We start from the raw sequence: 19,272 nt of genomic DNA, 5'->3' as shown, positions 1-19,272 counted from the left end.
GAGAACATAGTTGTTGATCAATAATAAAAAAAATCCTCTAAAATACAACTTGCCTAATAATTCTGCACACAGTTGATAGATACGTGATAAGCCTCCCTGATGAGCCCAGATGGAAGAAACGTGTCGGGAGAGCACAGAGGGGGAGTCTAGGGCTTTCACTAAAAAGGGGTAAGCAGTGGACTGCCCTTGTCAAAGCGGAAGATATTGGGAATAAGCAGGGCCATAATAGTTTATAGGGCTTTACAAGGTTAGTATCCGATTTCCAAGGAGGAGAACTAGGAGTCAATGGGACATGAACTAAAATGCCATGACTACGCAAATTGGGTGAGATTGTTCCTACCTTTCTTATTCTATCTGTAATACACATTGTTTTTTTTAATATGTGGTATGGTTATGAAATTGCTAGTTTTATTCTTATACTGGTTTGGGTGGATCTTCTTTGATGGACCACCTTATCAGTGATATAGACCATTGTATTGGCATGTAACAGCTATACACCTTACTGCTTACTAGCTATACACCTTACTGCTTGGGGTGCTTTCTTTTTTTTTTTTTTGTTTTTTTCGTTTTTTTTATACTGCCCACGTCTATCAAGATTGACCACTGTCAGTCAAGGATGACAATGTATATACCCTGCCACTTATTTTGCTTATATATAAAAAAAAATTTGCCTTTGGTTTGTGTATTAATTATATACTTTACACAAAGCAATGTTGTCAGCTCACCTCCTCTGGATGTCTGGTATCCTGATAGCAGCCTTGACTCAATTTGGGCAACCGTATGACATTTTTGCTTGTAATTATATACTTTGGATAGAGGTTATTTTAATCAATGTGAGACTGTGACCATATTTATTTTAATGAATAATACAGGTTATGTTCTAAATAACAAAATTTATTTTTTGCTTTATGTTATATGGACACATTCGTAAACCATAATTAACCATGGTTTTAAGTGATACAATGACCTGCAAACGTTTGAGCACCCCTGGTCAAAGTTACTAATATTGTGAACAGTTAAGCAAGTTGAAGATGAAATGATGTCTAAAAAGTAATGTTAAAAATGACACATTTCCTTTGTATTTTAGGCAAAAAATATATTTATTTTCATCTTTTACATTTTTAAATTGGCAAAAAAGGAAAATGGGATGATGCAGCACCCCCGTTGGCAAGTATCACAGCTTGTAAACACTTTTTGTAGCCAGCCAGATGATCACAGCTTTAACTTCCCTAAGGGGACTATTAAGAACAGTAAAAAGTAAAAAAAAATGTCTTAAAATATAGTTAAAAAAGTTAAAAACATAAAAGTTGAAATGACTCCATTAAAAATAAAGATAACAAAATTGAAAAAAAAAAAAAAATCACATACCGTATGTGGTATCGCCGTATTCAAAAAAGTCTGATATATAAAAACAAATTACCCCAATCGGTAAACACTGTAAAATTCAAGAACGCCAAAATTATCTTGTGGGTTTTTTTGGTTGCTACAAAAACACAAAAAAGCTGTGGAAAGCAATGAAAATGTCATCTATATCCCAAAATAGTATCAATGAAAATGTCGCCTTGCCCGGCAAAAAATAAGCCATCACAACGTTCCATCGAAAGAAAAATTCTGGGTCTTAGAAAATGGTGACACAATCCCCCAAATAACAAAAAAACTTAACATGATTGGTAATGCCGTAATCATACTAATGAGGAGAATCATATTGTGACGTCATTTTTACCCCAAAATGTACGCTGTAAATCTAATTCCCCCAAAAAATGTCAGAATTGTTTTTTTTCACAATTATTCCCCATTACACTATGAGATAAAATGTCATTCAAAAATAAAACTCGTCCGGCAAGAAGCAAGCCCTCACATGTCTATGTGGATAGAAAAATAAAAAAGTTTCGGCTATGGGAAGAAGGAGAGGGAAAAACGAAAACCCAAAAACAAAAATTGTTCCTGTCATGAAGGGGTTAATGTGAGGAGAGAGTAGAGACCCAATATAGACATTGTATCCTTTCCTATTAGCCTCAGAGGATTTTGAAGGGTGATTCACAAAATAACATGTTACATTCTCCATAGCGATCCAACCAGAGATCACAAAATCAGGGCTCTGGGATACAGAATGGGGCTGCGGAGTCTCTTCCTGAATTTAGCTGAAATGTGCATGCTCGTCCTCCCTTCCATGCATTATCTGTATGACCACCAGAGAAAGCAGAGTACAGCACATGGAAGTCATGGGCCACATCTTTGTGTGTATTATTACCTATTGTCTTGGCCCTGATTGAGCATAATAGGTTAGAGTACATTCAGACAAATGTATTCTCAGTCAGTGTGCTTATCCATGTGTGGAACAGATGAGTGCACAAGGCTTCAGTCATGCCTACAATTTGCCAAATTTGAGTCTCCATAATTCTGTGGTATATATTAATAGTGTAGAACTATTTGCAATTATAAGGATCAGAGTGTAGTTACAGGTGGTACAGAGGTATAAGATGCACCTAAACCCTGGTGCCTCCAGTGGACCGAAGGTCCTGGTCCATGTTTACACAGGAGATTCTAGTTTTACACTGCCTTCGAAATAACTAGGATTTTCCGAAAATTGTTAAGAAAACCAGATAAACTTAAAAACACCGTAGTAGAAAACCTACCCGGCAGCTGCAGGAAATTATACTGTGAAATGGCGTAATAAAACCGAATAGCCATTGAGTCATTTGTATAAATTTAAGTATTCTGAGTAAGGACTAAATTTAGCCATTAAAAGAAGAGAGTTTTGAAAAGCCCAAGATAATATTCTTACCAAACTATGTTAGGAATTCTGTTACACAGTACCTATGACACTATTGAATGCCACGGAAATAGTTTTATCAGCTAAATGTCAGCAGCTGTGAGTCTGCGAGTGGAACATACTTCAGCTCCTGGGCGATGGCAGCAATCTGCTCCACTCGGTCTTGGCGGGAGGCCAGTTCACTCTCAAAAGCCTCATGTTTCCTCAGTAGTGCGCGCACTTCTGTCAGAGATGAACTCTCATAGTCTTTCTGAATTAGCATTTGCTCCTTTCCTGGAAATATGAATGAATAAGAAGTCATAAAAGGTGAAGAGAACAATATGTTGTTTTCTTATGTGTACAGCTGAGGTTGTGCCTGAAAGGCATATTACTCCCTAATTCAAGGCTGGACAACCACTTTTTTCTGCGATATAGGCTCCATTGGCTTTCGTCTGTATAGAGATTTTTTTTTCAAAATACTTCCGTACTTACAGATGAAATTTAATGAAGCATATCACAAGAGAAAAAACTCCATATGCATCTATTAGGCTAGGACAACATGGTGACTTTTGCCATGACACCTGTCGCTTGGCCACAGTTCACTATGTGTCACTGCCATAGACACCTTTTACAGTCTAAGGGCTTGTTCAGACATCTGCTTTTCATATATGAGTTTTTTTCCTTGGTTCTCATGGATGGCACTCCTACCTATTATAGTCTATGTGGATGATGACATATCTGTGTATTTTTGCGGACTGAGTAGTCCACACTAAATTTAAGGATGCATGTCCAATTTTGATCTGAGTTCTGGATCGACCTCCCAAAGCAAGCTATCCATGTGCCATCTGTTTTTCACAAACTGATCAAACTGATAGAGGAAGCTTGACAAATTCCACCATTTTGTTTTATTTTTTTCATACAAGAAAAACTGATGTCAAAGTCTGACACTGAAAAAACGGATGAAAATTGAATCATTTTATGCATACAAGAAAATTCCTGATGCCCTAACTGGATTAAAAATTTAAAAGTCCAGGTGTGACTGCAAAAAACTTACAGATTGTAGTAGTTTGTTCAGTGTGGCTGCAACTAGAGAGCGGTCTTAGCTATCCACTATTCTTTAGAAGTAACAGTAGGGACATTAATTATTGTTTCCATCCAAAATTACACCATTTTTGCTGCGTGTCAGTGTAGCCCGAAAAAGAGATTTTACTTCTATGGTTACAAAAACCATTGATTCTTCCGGGTTAAAAAAATACTTTTCCCTCCATATACCGTAGGTGTACTGTATCGTAATGGTAGTCTAGAAGGAAAGCAACCAGTGGCCTCATTGTTCGCTCTGTAGTAGGGGCAGTCAAAAGTCAAACAAAGTAGACCACACTATAGCCTTAACCATATCGTGAAAGAATTTCTACATCTGTCCTTACCGGAGGACCATGCCTCGTGTGTAGATGCCTTTTGCCTGAATTTCTCAGCCAGGTGGTCAAGTCTTTGAAGTCTTCTCAGCTCATTAACTAGCCATTCTTCATACCCCTTCTCTCCCTGCTCCAATCTCTGCCAAGCGTTTGTTATATCCTACAGAATAAACAGGGAAGTACTGTATATAAAACATAAAAAAAAGCAACAAACCTATATGTATATCTCCTGATTTACTGGATAGAAATTGATTACTTTGAAACAATTTCTTTATAATATGCCCAACTCCACTTACTGAAACCATCTTGCCTTCAGATGGCATAAATGCAGGTCTATTGCTTATTCGCAACTTGGTCTGTAAGGTATTGAAGTTTATCTCCAGCTGACATTTCTCCTGCACTCTGGGAGGTTTATGCTTGCGCCGGTAGTCTCGGAAATCATCCAGTTTTTTCATCATGGCTTGAACACTTTTCTCAGGGGAGCGGTTTTCCAGCCATGGTATTGTGCGTCTGATCCATTCCAAGAGCTGATTTATGTGAAATGAGGAAAAAAGTCATTAAACACCTAAATAAATACATTTTATACACAAAATTCACTTATGCACTGCATTATTTATTTATTTATTTATTTTTTTAAAAGCCACCACTTCTTCTAACTCCAGAACCTAAGGAAAGAAAAATACTGGGTGTTCCATAGTACTGATATCCATATAACATTAGTGGTAATGGCAAAACCATCAAAGGTGTAAAGTAGTTTGCTGAACTTATAAGGATGGGCCATTACCAGGAGCAATGCTGGTTAATAAGTAGGGAAATAAAAGGTAACAAACTGTATTGTTGTTTAAAAAGATAGGAAGAATAGTTATATCGGGTTTATTCTGGGGAAAAAAAGCTATGCGTTTCAGCACTGGACCGGTGGCTTCCTCAGGCCTGCCAAATTACACTTCTATACCTCACAGTCTGATGGACGACTATTGGTTTAGTGAATAGCAGGAGAATATTACCTGCCTGACATCATTATGCCATCTGTGAAGTTTAGTGGAGGGGGAATAATGCTATGGGGTTGCTTTTTGTGAAAGTGGTCCTCAAAAGTGTTTACTCTGATGGGCCCAAACCAACACTGTGTCTATAGTAGACTAATGGGCCTACCAATGTACTAAATCTGTAGATATACCTAGAAATGCAGATATAGATTTATTTGTCTCAAACACAGGTTCTAAAAAACTGTGATATTACCTCACTTGCCAGTCTCTCATACTCTTCCATCATTTTCTCATTTTCTTGATTCACAGCTAACACTTTGCAAATGCGATTAGCCGCTGTTTCTGCCTGCAAAGATTTAGATCTTATTAGATAACTAGTTATAAGGTTGTACAATGGCTGTTCAGTTCTTATAAACCTTATCACTATTGTCACTGATATTTTACTTTCCAAAATAATCCAGCTTCATCAAATCTTCTGGGTGCTCAAGCAGGTCAGGGAGCAAATCTTACATTTCTATGCAAGCATTCATGATACTGTCTACAAATCTTTCTGTAAGGTTGACATGGTTCGGACAGGATTGTGTGTATTTGGATGTCATAGCGAAGAATAAGAGCTATGGACACCTTTCAAATATAAAAATGTGTTTTTACATATATTAGTGGTTACCGTGGTTGATAAAATGGTACTAAGCTTCATTCTCCAATTTTCATCCCATCATTAATTTTTCCGACCCGGTCATATGTAGTTTGCAGGTGTTAAGCGCGTACCTAAACATGGGTAAAGGCGTAAATACAGTCTACATACAACACAACAGCCGAATCCACATCCTTCTGATTCCCATAGAGACTAAAAGAACCCCAGCCGTATAACTAAACAACACAACTTGGACCTGGATCCCTAAAAGGCCATTGAGCTGTTTCTTGTTCCTCCTAAGGAACCAGAGTTGAGGCTGCTATGCACAACTATACAAAAGTGAGAAAGTTTGCAGTAGATGGGGTCCTAAGGTGAGGGAACGTAAGGCAAACACAGACTAGAAACACAACCAGCCTCTGCCTAGCAGGCAAAACAGGCAAAATCCCTTAGTTGAAGGGCTGGAACTCCTTAGCGAAAATCCAAGTAGAAATATAGCCAGCAAAGAAGGTTGGTGCAAGGTGAGTATAAATAGCCCCACCAAAGATGTGATCAGACAGAGACAAAAAAGGAAAGTGAGAAACACCTGACTAGCAGGGAAGAAAAACAATGATAAGAGATCCATTAGCAAACCGACCAAGCTGTGCTTCAGTGAAGAAGGAAACCGACAACGCAGCAAGAGGTCACCACATCGAGGCTCGAAACCGAGGCATGACAGCAGCCTGTTCCAATTTTAAAGATTTCTTTTCTAAGTGTCTCTCCCAGTAATTCAGAGTTAGTGTGTCATAATTAGCTGCTCATATATCCTGCTCTAATTATCTTTTCAAGTGTTCTTTTTTTTTTTTTTTCTAAAGCCTGGTTTTTGGCTGTCGATCACCCAATGAAAGAGCAAAACGCTTTTCCATCGGGTGAAATAATCTTTTGTGCAGTGAAAAACTTCATAGTTCTTGGGCACTGCTTTGTCCAGTGTAAACAGGACTCACACTACTGAGAACTATTGCTGCCTATGCTCACTGAGTGTTCATTACAGATTGCTTAATGCATATTATTTACTTTGGTCTGCCTGTGTAAACATGCATTTAAATAACCATCAATTGGTAAATGTGCTCCATCATGCTGCAAGTCTGTCCATGTAAAAGGGCCATGCCATTATTTTATTTTAATCTAATGGCCTTCAGCTCGATCTCGAGCCATGGCGACTTGGTGGATTAATGCTCTGAATGAAGATCGATCTTGTTCAGACCCTGCTATATTGAACAATTATTTATTTTCCATTTGAAACCGAAGCATGACAGCAGCCTAATTAACTTTTAAGATTTCTCTTGGGAGTGTCCCTCCCAGTAATTCAGGGTTCGTCTGTCATAATTAGCTCATATATCCTCCTCTAATTATTTCTTCAAGTGTTCTCCTTGTTTTTTCTAAAACCTGGTTTCTCTGCCCTCTGTGAGACTTTCAATACTTTCCCATTTTTTCCATGTCATGGAGATTTATGTACAACACCCTCTTTTCATTTATTTCTAATGCTAAAAGAAAGGATAGGGGGAGCTGAGAGAGTTGTCAGAATCAGGAGTTCTGATGCATTTGTAACATTCTTGAAGAGCACTCCGTTAGATAAAAGACTTACCTGTCCCACGGCATGTTAGAACATTTTTTATGAAAGCTATTTAGAATGTTGCTTACTTTTGTATTTAAGAAGTAAATGATCAATTAAAAAAAAATGTGTGTGAAGCTGTAAATAAATTTTAAGTTCCTAAGTTTTGAATATATTACCATACCAAAGGAAAAAATATTGGAACAAGTAATATTCTCCAATTACAAATGTTATTATAATTGAATAGCAGATTATGGTGACAATTTGATTTTACATAACGTGCTGTTTTCTGTTCACCTTAAAGTGAATGTCCACCATTTAGTAACTTTCACTAAAAATGTTAAGTTTTTGTGTCGCTGTCAAGTACAAGCAAAAGGAGAAGGGGAGTACTCATTACAAAGACATGTCTAGACCTTTTTTAGGATCTAGGAATTGAGGTAGTCTCACACAATCATGAAGGTTGGGTGTTTTGTATTATTTCTGATACCTTATCGTAGTAACCTTGGTGTGGTAACTGGGCTCAAGTAAATTTGGTCAATTTTTTCCCCCAAATTTTTTTCATGTTTTCTTTGCAGTAATGCTTATTCTCATTCCAATGTTCACCATATACATCTCTTTGTTTTTTTCCCTTCCCTCTACTTGAGTACAGCTGTTATTTGTAATAATGTATGCTGTGTTCAATTTGCACCAGTTCAGACTATACGATTAGGAAGTGCCAGCAATGCTTCTATTTTGTATTATGGAGTCATGTCCTTTGTCTGCACACTCCTCCTAGTGACCTCAGGTGTTTTAATTTTTCTTTTGCAGGTTCTTCTCTAGCCCTTAGGCCAGAGTCACACTTGCGAGTGACTCGGCGAGTCTCGCATCGGCATCACCCGACACGCCTGCACACTTTGACTGAAGCGGGTCGGCTGTATGTATTTCTATGTAGCTGAGACGCTCCTGTCCAGACAGTGTGTGGCTGTGACGGGTGATGCCGATGCGAGACTCGCCGAGTCACTCGCAAGTGTGACTCTGGCCTTATATAGAGGTTAGGAATGACAGGAAAAGAGGCAGAAATTAAGATTAGGATCCAGTTGAGAGATATACCTTGGCGTGGCAACTGAGCTCAAGTAAATTTGGCCAATTTTATTTGCAAAATAACTCATTTTTTCCCCCAATTTTTTTCATGTTTTCTTTGCAGTAATGCATGTTCACATTCCAATGTTCACAATATACATCTCTGTGTGTTCTCCTTCTCTCTACTTGAGTGCAACTGATATTTTTGATGATGAATACTATGTTCAGTTTGCACCAGTTCAGACTATAAAATTAGGAAATGCCGGCAATTCTTCTATTTTGTATTATTTTTCGACATTTCATCTGAACTAGTAAGGTCTCCTCTACTTGTCATGATGTAACAGCAGATACAGACCTGTTCTGCTCCAGCAAATGCATGGTAAAAACATGATACGTAGGTCATGAGGGCTCTCTCATCAGGCTTTGGTGTGTTCACAATATCTGAAAGGAAACAGGAGAAAACTTGTAAATTGCCACAACCTCCTTGATAAACTTCAAGCCCATAATAAACACTTACAGATACTATGTAATGTTATAATGGTTGGTCTTTTTTGCAAAAAGACAACAATTCTGGGCTTAGAGAAGATACGCAAAAGTAAGTACATTATATGAGGTGAAACAACCCATCACATTTGACTTTCAATATCAAATAATAGATATTTAATACTTAGGCAAGGTACACAAGGCGTCTGTGCAGTCTACAGTAAATATCAGGAACTTTTCTCAATGTATACTGTTATATGCCCATGGGTCCACATTCATCAGATGGAGGCCAAAAGACTGTTCTTTTGGCCACTGTCTGGCCAATATATGTTTCACGGGGTATGTAATGATATAGGCTGGCCCTCAGACTTGAGACCCTGCACAGTCCCTTATCTAGGAGGTAGGCTTGATGGTAGACAGGTCCAAGCCCCCAGTGTAACCATAACTCCTATATGAGCCCTGATCTTACTTCCCCTCTCCACACCCTTGGGGCGGGCAGAAAAACACAAAGACAAAACCCCACATGAACAAGGGAGAACGAAAACTCGTATACACAGCACTCAAAACACCCAAGAGAAACAATACGTGTTCAGGGTAACAACGAAAAAGGGGAAGAAATAACGCACAACAGGGGAATGCTCACACCACTCAGAAGCGCAACACGGATCACCATTAACAGGATAACCACCAAGACCGGGATGCTGGAACTTATGCTGAAGCTATCATCGGCACATACAAGAAGAAAGCAGTGCTTTAAATAGGGAGGAGACAGCTGCACGTGGCAATTAGCAACCTGAGCACTTATGTTCTGCTCACCAGTCTGTAGGAATTATTTGCTGCAGAGCTGAAGACCGGTGAAACTGAACCAGCCAATGCCCGACTCTGGTTGAACAATCCAGAAACCTCAGGTTGCTTGTCAGACTCTGTGGTGTGGACAGAGTCTGAGGACACCGTGCCAGCAGGTGTGTGCAGAGTTGAACATCGAGTGACAATATGTCTGCATGCAGTTTGTATGCACAGTAGACTGCACTTTCCTACACAGAGGGATACCATAAAAACATATACCATATGTTAAACATTTCTTTACAAGAGGTTCTCTGGTGGACAGATGCCTCAGTACTCATTTTGCCAGTGGCCAATGTTGGGTTCATGGCTCCTGAGCATGCATATCCAAGAATGGCCACAAATGCAGAGTGTACATAGACATTGGAGTCTGAAATTACTTTTAAAGAGAGGTGGCAGTGTTTGCTTCCTAATTCCATAGGCAACAGTGGTAAGGGATCTTTAAATTCAGTATTTTTTTGCACATGCTATATAATAGATGCTTGGTTAGCTGTTCTGACAGGGAAAAATATACCTTCACAAGATCTAGATCTATGACTTCTTTGGGATTTCAAGAATCCTATTGTCAAAACCCACAATTGGTTAGTAATGGCGTATCTTTCTGATATTACATTCATTCAGATGCAGTCACATACTGTATGTCGGGGGGGACAGTTCCTGCTACCTTCAGAGAAAAAAGCCTGATAGATGGGTACAAGGTTCAAATCTGTGTATAGGTGCATGTAATGTATTTTGAGCGTATTAATATATTCACCTACTGCTGCTCTTTCCGGTATTCTGTGCCGTCACTGCTGTTTAGACTATCCGGCTTGCTATGTGCTCTGTGTGTGAGCCGGAAGTATCTTTTATGCTTTATTCCCACATCAGTATTTCATCAGTATTTTTACCTTTGTGTTACCCTGATATCTTCATAGATTGTAAATCAGATGGCATGCACCCATTCAAGTCTATGGGTGAGTGGAAAACATCAGACTGTGCTCAGATGTCATCTGAGTGCAGTTGGATTTATTCGGACACAAACATGGAGAAGATGGAGAAATTAAGTTCTCCATGTTCTTTGCACCTGTGATACGATCTCTTATGTGAGAGAATCAGATCACAGTAAACTACCACTCGGTTCAAACTCTGATCGATCTGCCTCTCTCTGAAGAGAGAATCATTGCTTGTGTGAGCAGGTGGTAGGTGAGTATATTAATTATTAATATATTTACACTACACTACATACACAATCCCACATATTTAGTTTAATGGGAAGACTTCTTTAATATGTCACATTATATAAAAGGCTAAATTCACAGAGTGGATCTGCTCCAATATTTACATAAAACCTGCTTCAAATACATTCTAAATACTTTTCATATTCATTTCAATGGAAAATCAACTTTGTTGCTATAACAGCTAATTGTGTGACTTTTTTTTAACCAAATCAGAGATCCACCCTCATTTCCTTACCACTTAAGTCATGCTGTCAAAATCTGATAGCGCAATTTAAATGGCTGTGGCGGGGATTGCGCCATTCCCGGCTGCCATCAGTAGCACCATCATGTGATCATGGGGCGTCAGAGTGTTGCCATGGTAGAGCAGAGTCAGCTGATGACCCCCTAACGCTACTATGACGTATTTCCTGTGAGAGCCAACACTCACAGGAACGATGCATTTCTGCTGATCAGAGTGATGCTGCAACATCGCTCTGATCACCACAAGTGATTGGATAGTGCAGTGATAAAGTCCCTGGTAAATGGTAAAATCAATAAAAATGTTTAAAAAATAAGAAAAATGTAAAAAAAACCCACTAAAGGTTAAAATCACCCCCCTTTCACCCCATTGAAAATAAAACAATAAAACAATACACATATTTGGTTTTGCCGCTTTCAGAAATGCCTGATCTATCAAAATATAAAATCAATTAATCTGATTGGTACGCGGCATAGCAATAAAAAATTCGAAACGCCAAAATTAAGTTTTTTGGTTGACACAACATTGCATTAAAATGCAATTGTCATGATCCTGGACTGGTATTCCCCGTTCCAGAGTTTCCCAGACCCGGCCTGGTCATGTCAGGGGTTAACTTCCATCAGCCTCGTTACGGTTTCAGGAGACACTATATCTGGGCGCTGCACCTGCATTCCTGTGCTGGTTATAGTTTTGCTCTGCAGCCTGTGACTGGCTCTGGTGAGATTTCCTGTTTGATCTGACTCCTTGTTACTGTGCCCTGACCTGTACCCTTCCCGTTCGTCCGTCTGTCCCAGTACCTGACTTCCCGCTCCTGTTAGTTGTTTACCCATCCTGGTTCATTCTCCTTCCTGTGTTTGTGCCTCCTCACCCTCTGGTTTTGTCTTCTGTTTCTTGTGCCCTTTGTGTTTTACTCTGCATACCTGATCTCCCAGAAATCGACTTTGGTTCTATTTTCTGACCTAATTTTGATCCTCCATTTGCAGCGACTTGACTTTTCTGGCTAAATCCTGACTGCTTGACTACTCTATTGACCCCTGGTGGTTCACCTGTCAACTGCCTGCTGAAGTTACACTGCTGTACTTCAGCCTCCTTTCTGTTACAGTGTTACTTTGACTTATCCTTCCCTACTCTGCTGCCACCTAGTGGGGAATATGCTGTACTACATCTTACCAGCCCTTTGTACAGCGTGACAGCAATAACAGGCAATCAAAACATCGTATCTATGAAAGAATGGAGTAATTAAAATCGCCAGCTAGGTACGGAACTAATAAGCTGTCTCTGAGCCTCAGATCCTGAAAAATGAGAACATTATGGGTCTCGGAAAATGTCGACAAAAGTTCAATACATGTTTGGGATCTATGAACTCATACTAACGTGAGGCATCATACTGACGTGTCAATTTTACCATATAGTGAAGAGGGTGAATAAAAGACCCCCAAAACAAATGTGCAATTGTACTTTTTTGCAATTTCACTGCACTTGCAATTTTTTTTCACATTTTCAGTACACTATATGGTAAAACTAATAGTTTCATTCAAAAGTACAAAAAACAAGCCCTCATATGGCAAGATTGACAGAAAAACACAGAAGTTATCGCTCTTGGAAGAAAAGGAGGAAAAAAAAACGAAAAATGAAAAATCGCCGGGGGGAAGGGTTAAATCTGTTTGCCATAAGAAGAATATGTAAAAAATGACATACACCATTTTGTAATCCATATATACTATAGTTGTGAATTACTTTATTAGATATGATTATTATTTATATTCCTAGCTTCATCAGGTCAGTGTTTCTCACACCTGTCCTCAAGAAACAACATCAGGTCATGTTTTGAGGATTTCCTATAGGCAGCTAATTAATTTTGTGAAACATATTAAATCTTCTATGTAATATTAGGAAACCCCCGATACATAATATTTTGGACTTCTTTGCAGGCAAGATAAGAAAAAAAATGTACAAGATTAAGAGATGGATTCCTACCTTCAGCGTCTAACATCTTTGGTATGTCTAGGTACTTTTCTGCAACGTCCATTGCTAGGTTTATGTTTCCGACAGGGTCATCCTGTGAAAATAATAACATATTGTGTATGCGTCATTATATAATAGTGCTATTATTGATGTCTATCTTCTAAATTTCCAGGATTAACCAAATTGTGAGGTTAACTGATTTTTAGTTAATTTTTTGCAAACCAAGTACAGTAGTAGTTCTGGAAGTAACACAATATTTAGTTGATTATTGTTATTTGTTCACAGAATCAAGACTGTTACTAGAATTGTCGGCTGGATTATGTGGAAGGAATATTCCAAATGGACGTAGATGTATTTTCTCTAATTATCTCTAATTCTGAATTAAGGTTACTCATTGCATCTATGTCTATGTTAAGGCTGATACATTTTTGTTACAGCACCCTCTGAGATGCCAATTGCTGTTACTTTTTCTATTTATTTTTTTTTGTGTCAATAATTTTGTAAAACAAAAATAAATAACCATTTATTTTATTATAACTGCAACAATCATTTTCACTCACATAGTTTACCAAAATAATTACACCCGATCTGATTCCTCGCCAAAATCCAATGCTTTTTTTTATTGTGGAAAAAAAAACATTGTAGCTACAACTACAGGGAACTGCATCCTCATGGGGATGCAGGACCTACCCCCAGGAACCTGGAACACAAGTGCCAGCAACACCAACACACACTAAAATCCTAGTTACCACTCCACACCAGATGGCACTGCCTAGTCAGACACAAGGGGATGGCCACCTAGAGCGTGGAGCCAGACCAGGGAACTAGACAGCCTGGTGGGAGGGGATTGTAGTCAGTCTACAGTCTGAAGTAGAGAGTGAAGTGTAAAGACATACCTAGAGCTGGGTCGTGTAACGGTGGCCCGGGGGCACAGAAGAGTGGTCGCTAGGGTGGGTACCAGAGCATGCACGGGGCACAGGGCCCTAGGTCAGGTGACAGTTCCAGATGGCCCAGCAAATTCCTGCACAGTGAGGGGAACTTCACGGACCTCACTGACCCACAATTCTGGGGGCATCAGCAGTAAAGCAAGGATCAGGGTTCGGGACACAGACCAGTCCTACAGGGACCACACTGCCTGCCATACGGAGAAGCAGACTGCTACCGCAAAGAGACAGTCAGGCCCCAAATGCTCCACGCTACGGGGACCCAACCACATTGAGAGTGCCAGGGACAGAGCAACAGAGTCATGAGCTGGCACTGGAAATACAGGGACCTAAACCAGCTGTCCAAGGGTCCACAAGTGAGTAGAGACTGTTAATTACAATTCCAGTGTGGTCTCCCTTATTACTCCATCATACATCTCCCAGGCTCAGCTCTACCTGCGGAGGGCCTACCACCACAGCTGCCATTACCACCAGCCCTGGGAGTAACCACTTTAGCAGCGGCGGTTCCACAATATTAACCGCAACCCGCAGGTGGCGTCATACAAATGACTTTATTCTCCCCTGTAAATACTCCCGATTAAAAAGCACCCAGGGCACGGGACCGGGCAATGGCCACCAAAGTGACATTCCCCAGTGATACACTGCCCAGAACCGAGTACCCCATTCCCTGGGCGACACACCCATCATGTCAATTATTGTGGCCCTTTCATTTTGTAAGGATATGTTTTCATTATTAATGCTAGGGTATGGTTCCACTTGCGCATAGCTTCTGGTGCGAGAGCATGGAAAGCGATATGCTAGTAACCCTCTGCTGCGAGTGTCAGCCGAGGGTTATGTGACTGTGATGCGATCTTGTGATCATATCCCAGCTGCGAAGAGGAGGGAGGGAGCACTTTGTCTCCATCTCCTCCGCTGCCTGTCTCTGCGTACATCGCCCTAAGGTCGGATGACATGCGAGTGCAGTGTGATTTTTCACATGCTCCCATAGACTTGTATGGGGGTGTATGAGTCAAGAATCACTGCCAAACGCAACATGCTGCGATTCATGTGGGTTTTCAGCGTGCTGAGGTGACTGGAGGGTTCTCACCTTTAGTGAAGGACTTTTGCCTACATTAACCATGGGCTTTGCCCCCACATAAGGACTTTATCCCATCAAGCATAGACTGTGTCCCTGTCCTATGGCCGGTTATTCGGGGAGGGAAATGGAGACCCAATCTCCATACAGGGTAAAAAAAAGGACTGAGCCCAAGGACTGAGAGAGCTATGTGCTGTGTTGGCCTATGGGACCTTTGTTTTAAACAACTTGAACTTTTTGATTTCGGGGTCCTAGCCAAGTAGGACCGAAGTTGTAATGACCCCAAACAGAAGAGAATACCATTTGTCCTCTGGAGAAGAAGAAACTGTTGCTATGAATGTAATTTATGTAGTGGGCATTGGTGTCTTACAGGATCCAGAATGATCGAGGATGACCATCACTAAAGAGAAGAGGAATATAAGGAGGTAGACATGCTGTCACATTCCCTCCTGAAGACACCAATCAGATGGATGTAATGCGAATTGTGATGTGTAATGTTTAATTGGGTTTGCTGGAAATAGGTTAAGATAGAGTTCATGTTTTCCTGCATAAGTGTATGCATTGCTTTTGGATGTGTGTGTTGTGTATCAGGGTGCAGGAGGAGTAGAGTGCAGGGAAAGACTCTTTTTCTGTTAGGAGTGAGTGTAGGGGAGACCTTGAGCAAGAAAAGTCTTTTGTATGTCTGTGTTGTGTACCAGGGAGCAAGGTCGGGAAAGAACCATAAGTGGCGACAGAGTCCTACTACACAGGCAAATGGGTGATACCTGCTAGAGAGAGGCTTGGAAGGGCAGTGAGTCCAGTGTTGGCAAGTCTTTGGAGATCTTAGGAAGGAGAAGGATCCACCCACCTGTGGACAAAAGAGGAGAGTAGCGGTTCTAGGAGTGACCCTTCTAAGGGATCACAGCGAGTAGTCTGGGTTCAGAGTTCACAGTGTAACACATTGACTCATGTGGCCCTGTATCAGGAAGATGGAGGTTGATCTTCTGTGTTCTGATTATATACCATTCACATTTAAAATGCCGTCGCCAGAAACCATGAAGAATGTGCCTCTGTATAATACAGAAGTGTCCTTAAAGTGTATAGCCTGCTTCACTGTGTACCGGAAGTTATTGTAAAGTAATGAAAACTTTGTTTTTACCAACTTGTCTGATTTCTTCAAGCTGAAGATAAAAAGGCACCGGATTCCGGTCAGAGTGGAGCAGGCCCAAAAGTGTATGTGTCCACGCTAATAACGACACCACACAGTCACACACACAGAATCCCCAATTTTCTGTACCATGCTGGGATGTGGAAAGCGAGTCCCTCGACCATGGCTACCATCCTGTGTCATGTTATATTGTAGCTATCTTATTGTTGGTGGGGACCTGTGGTTTCTTTACACCATGTGAGGGGGCTGTGTGATCCATCATACTGAGTTTTGGGTGCAGTGGGGCCATTATACTGTCTTTAAGAGCCATCATATTGTGTGGGAGGGGGTGCGCTGATGGCAAGATACTGAGTATGGGGGCTGGTGGGGTCCACCATGATACCCGTTTTATTTAACAAGAGTGGGCAGCCTCAGACTGATGATTATTCTAAATATCACTTATATAGAAAATTGCTAAAATCACTCCCTAATGACCCCTGTATGAGTCCAGCTTTCTAGCAAAAGGTGTGCCCGATCTAGCTATGGAATCCCTGGCATGTACAGTTTGATCTCACAACCCTCCATGGCCGGCCCCCTCACAATGAATGTGTGTGAACTCATGCACTATCGTGAAATTTTACTCTTTGTGACTCACCCCAGGGCTATGGGGTACTCGGTCCCGGGCCGTATATGTATACGGGAACTGAAGATGTTATGTGTTTTGGTGGTACTGGCACTGGGCTTCCAGGTCCATGGGGGTAGGCCCTGCATCTATGACAGGATGCAGTGCCTAGTAGGGGTACAGGAATGCTACATTTGCACTAACCCATGGCTGCTAAATGCTTTTCAAAGAGGTTACCGAATACAAACCTCCTTAGAGAGATCACTTCTTAGTAAATAATGTGGCAGCACTGGGTTAGTGCAAAAAGCAAGATTGTGTGATAGCGAAGAGAGATCTTTTGCTTACTGCGAGAGTGGCTGCAGCAGTTTGTAGGATGATGCTCTGCTTGCCAGGATCCCAGTCCCAGGATCATCCAAGTTCCATGATCTTTCAAGCAAATAATGGGCCCTTTTGGGGGATATTAAGAAGTATTCTGCACACTTTTATTATTAACTTATATGTGGAAAAATCTCTAGTATGGGACTGGTCCATCTTTTATTAAATAAAAATGGGCAGCCTCAGACTGGTGATTCTTTAAGATATCGGCCATTCTAAAGATTATAGAATATTTTACTGAATGCTGCCGTTCCACCGCTTCTAACAGCGATCTTAAGAACGGGGCTCTAGAACCCTTAGCTATTTCTGGCAGTTCTATAGGCGATGAATGGAGTGGAGGTTGATTGCGCAAACCCCGCTACATTCAAAGGTGGAGTTCTGTATAGCTTGCTTCCTGGGTTCCAGAGACCAATTCTCAAGATTGCTGAGGCTCCTAGAAGGTGGGTCCAAAGTGATCATTAAGTTGTTGCCTATCCTTTGGATATTTTGAAAACAACTATATAAATGAATATACAAACTGTGTTTACTCCAGTATGGCTTCACTCTTGGACATAGTTTAATTCTGCATCTGGCTTGGACAAATGCTTTATGATTCTTCTTTTAGCAATATCTGAGCCTCTCGTACCACAGAGGGGAAAAGATTAGGAAGCATTCACAGGGATTAAGTTGTATAGACAAGCTATGATATCAGTTCTACCAACACACTTTGTTTCCTAAAATAGGGCAGTGATGAAAAGCGCAGCCCGGCTGATCAGAATAAAATGTAGTAAGATAGACAGGAGGAGCGGTGTAAGCATGGGTACATGGGTATGTATTTTGCTCATAACTTGGTATTTCTGTTTACAGTAAAATAAACCAAAGCAGCCAATGTAATGTATGACCTCAAAAATAATAGTTTATATTGAACTGCCAATATTCATATACTATATAGCCACTATCATTTTTGCTTTATTCCATAACAAGTATAGCAGCTGTTATTGGGGAGCCTAATTTGTAGATTACATAATTACTTTATTGTTACTGTGTGTTAATGTTACAGTTTATACTGATTTTTTTTTTTAACAAACTGAAGTATGAAGGCAGTGACCTCAGTCTACAAAATGTTATCTAGTCAACACAATTTAGGTTCTAGGCACCTTAGAGAGACCCCACATTGGAAATATAGAGCGTCTATGTTGTAAGTTAGGAATGAGCAAAAACTACCATGTTTGGTGCTCAATACTCGTTAAGTGCAGTTAAATGGATGTGAAGCGAGCACTCGAGTATAATAGAAGTTAATGAGGGACTCGAGTATTTTTCTGGAAATCTTCTGGAAAAATGCTGGAGTCCACCCTTGACTTCCATTATACTTGAGTGCTCGAGCCACACCCATCCGAGCGTCTACTACCGAGCACCTGAGCATGGTAGTGCTTGCTCATCACTATTGAAGATATATGTTAAGAGGAACTCCCAATGTATACATCTGGTAAAAGTCAGTGATAGATCACTAACAGTCTCCCATTGTGAAATGTGAAATTGTATTCCGTGTAGAATACATTTTTCATACAGTATACTAGATAATAAAAAAGTATACTGACAAATATTGACCTGACAGGGGTCAGATGTATACTACAGGGTAGGCCATAAGTATGGATACACCCAGGGTGGGCCATAAGTATGGACACACCCTGATAAAAAAAGAGTAAAGTTGAATTCACAATGACGGCTTTGCAGATGGTCACCATGGGCGTCACCCGGCCTCAAATGTTTTGCCCCTCCCATGTACTAATATGCCACAAACAGTAAGGTGATATCAACAACCACTTCCATTTTATCAGGGTGTATCCATATTTATGGCCCACCCTGTACTTTTGGATTTTGCCAGGTGAATCGAGCTCTGTGGATATATTTGACATATTCACTTAGTAGATCCCTGAGACAAGATGTAATGTTCCTGCTGTAAAACAATGTATCAAA

General features: G+C 40.4%; 1 protein-coding gene across 1 annotated transcript in view; it reads right to left on the bottom strand.

Moving 5' to 3' along the window:
- The window catches only part of ACTN2 (actinin alpha 2), a 141,482-nt gene that overhangs the window by 32,319 nt on the left and 89,891 nt on the right, over positions 1-19,272 (bottom strand). The window contains exons 7-12 of the mRNA XM_075339440.1: positions 13,187-13,268; positions 8,784-8,869; positions 5,401-5,493; positions 4,461-4,691; positions 4,177-4,324; positions 2,896-3,046 (exon numbers count right to left, since the gene is read on the bottom strand). Of these exons, the coding sequence (XP_075195555.1) occupies positions 2,896-3,046; positions 4,177-4,324; positions 4,461-4,691; positions 5,401-5,493; positions 8,784-8,869; positions 13,187-13,268 (791 nt within the window). The remainder of the gene's footprint in view (positions 1-2,895; positions 3,047-4,176; positions 4,325-4,460; positions 4,692-5,400; positions 5,494-8,783; positions 8,870-13,186; positions 13,269-19,272) is intronic.

Source organism: Anomaloglossus baeobatrachus, chromosome 3 (genome assembly GCF_048569485.1).
Source record: "Anomaloglossus baeobatrachus isolate aAnoBae1 chromosome 3, aAnoBae1.hap1, whole genome shotgun sequence".
Classification (NCBI taxonomy): domain Eukaryota; kingdom Metazoa; phylum Chordata; class Amphibia; order Anura; family Aromobatidae; genus Anomaloglossus; species Anomaloglossus baeobatrachus.
The sequence above is the reverse complement of the archived record's forward strand: the minus strand, read 5'-3'. Positions and strand labels throughout refer to the sequence as shown.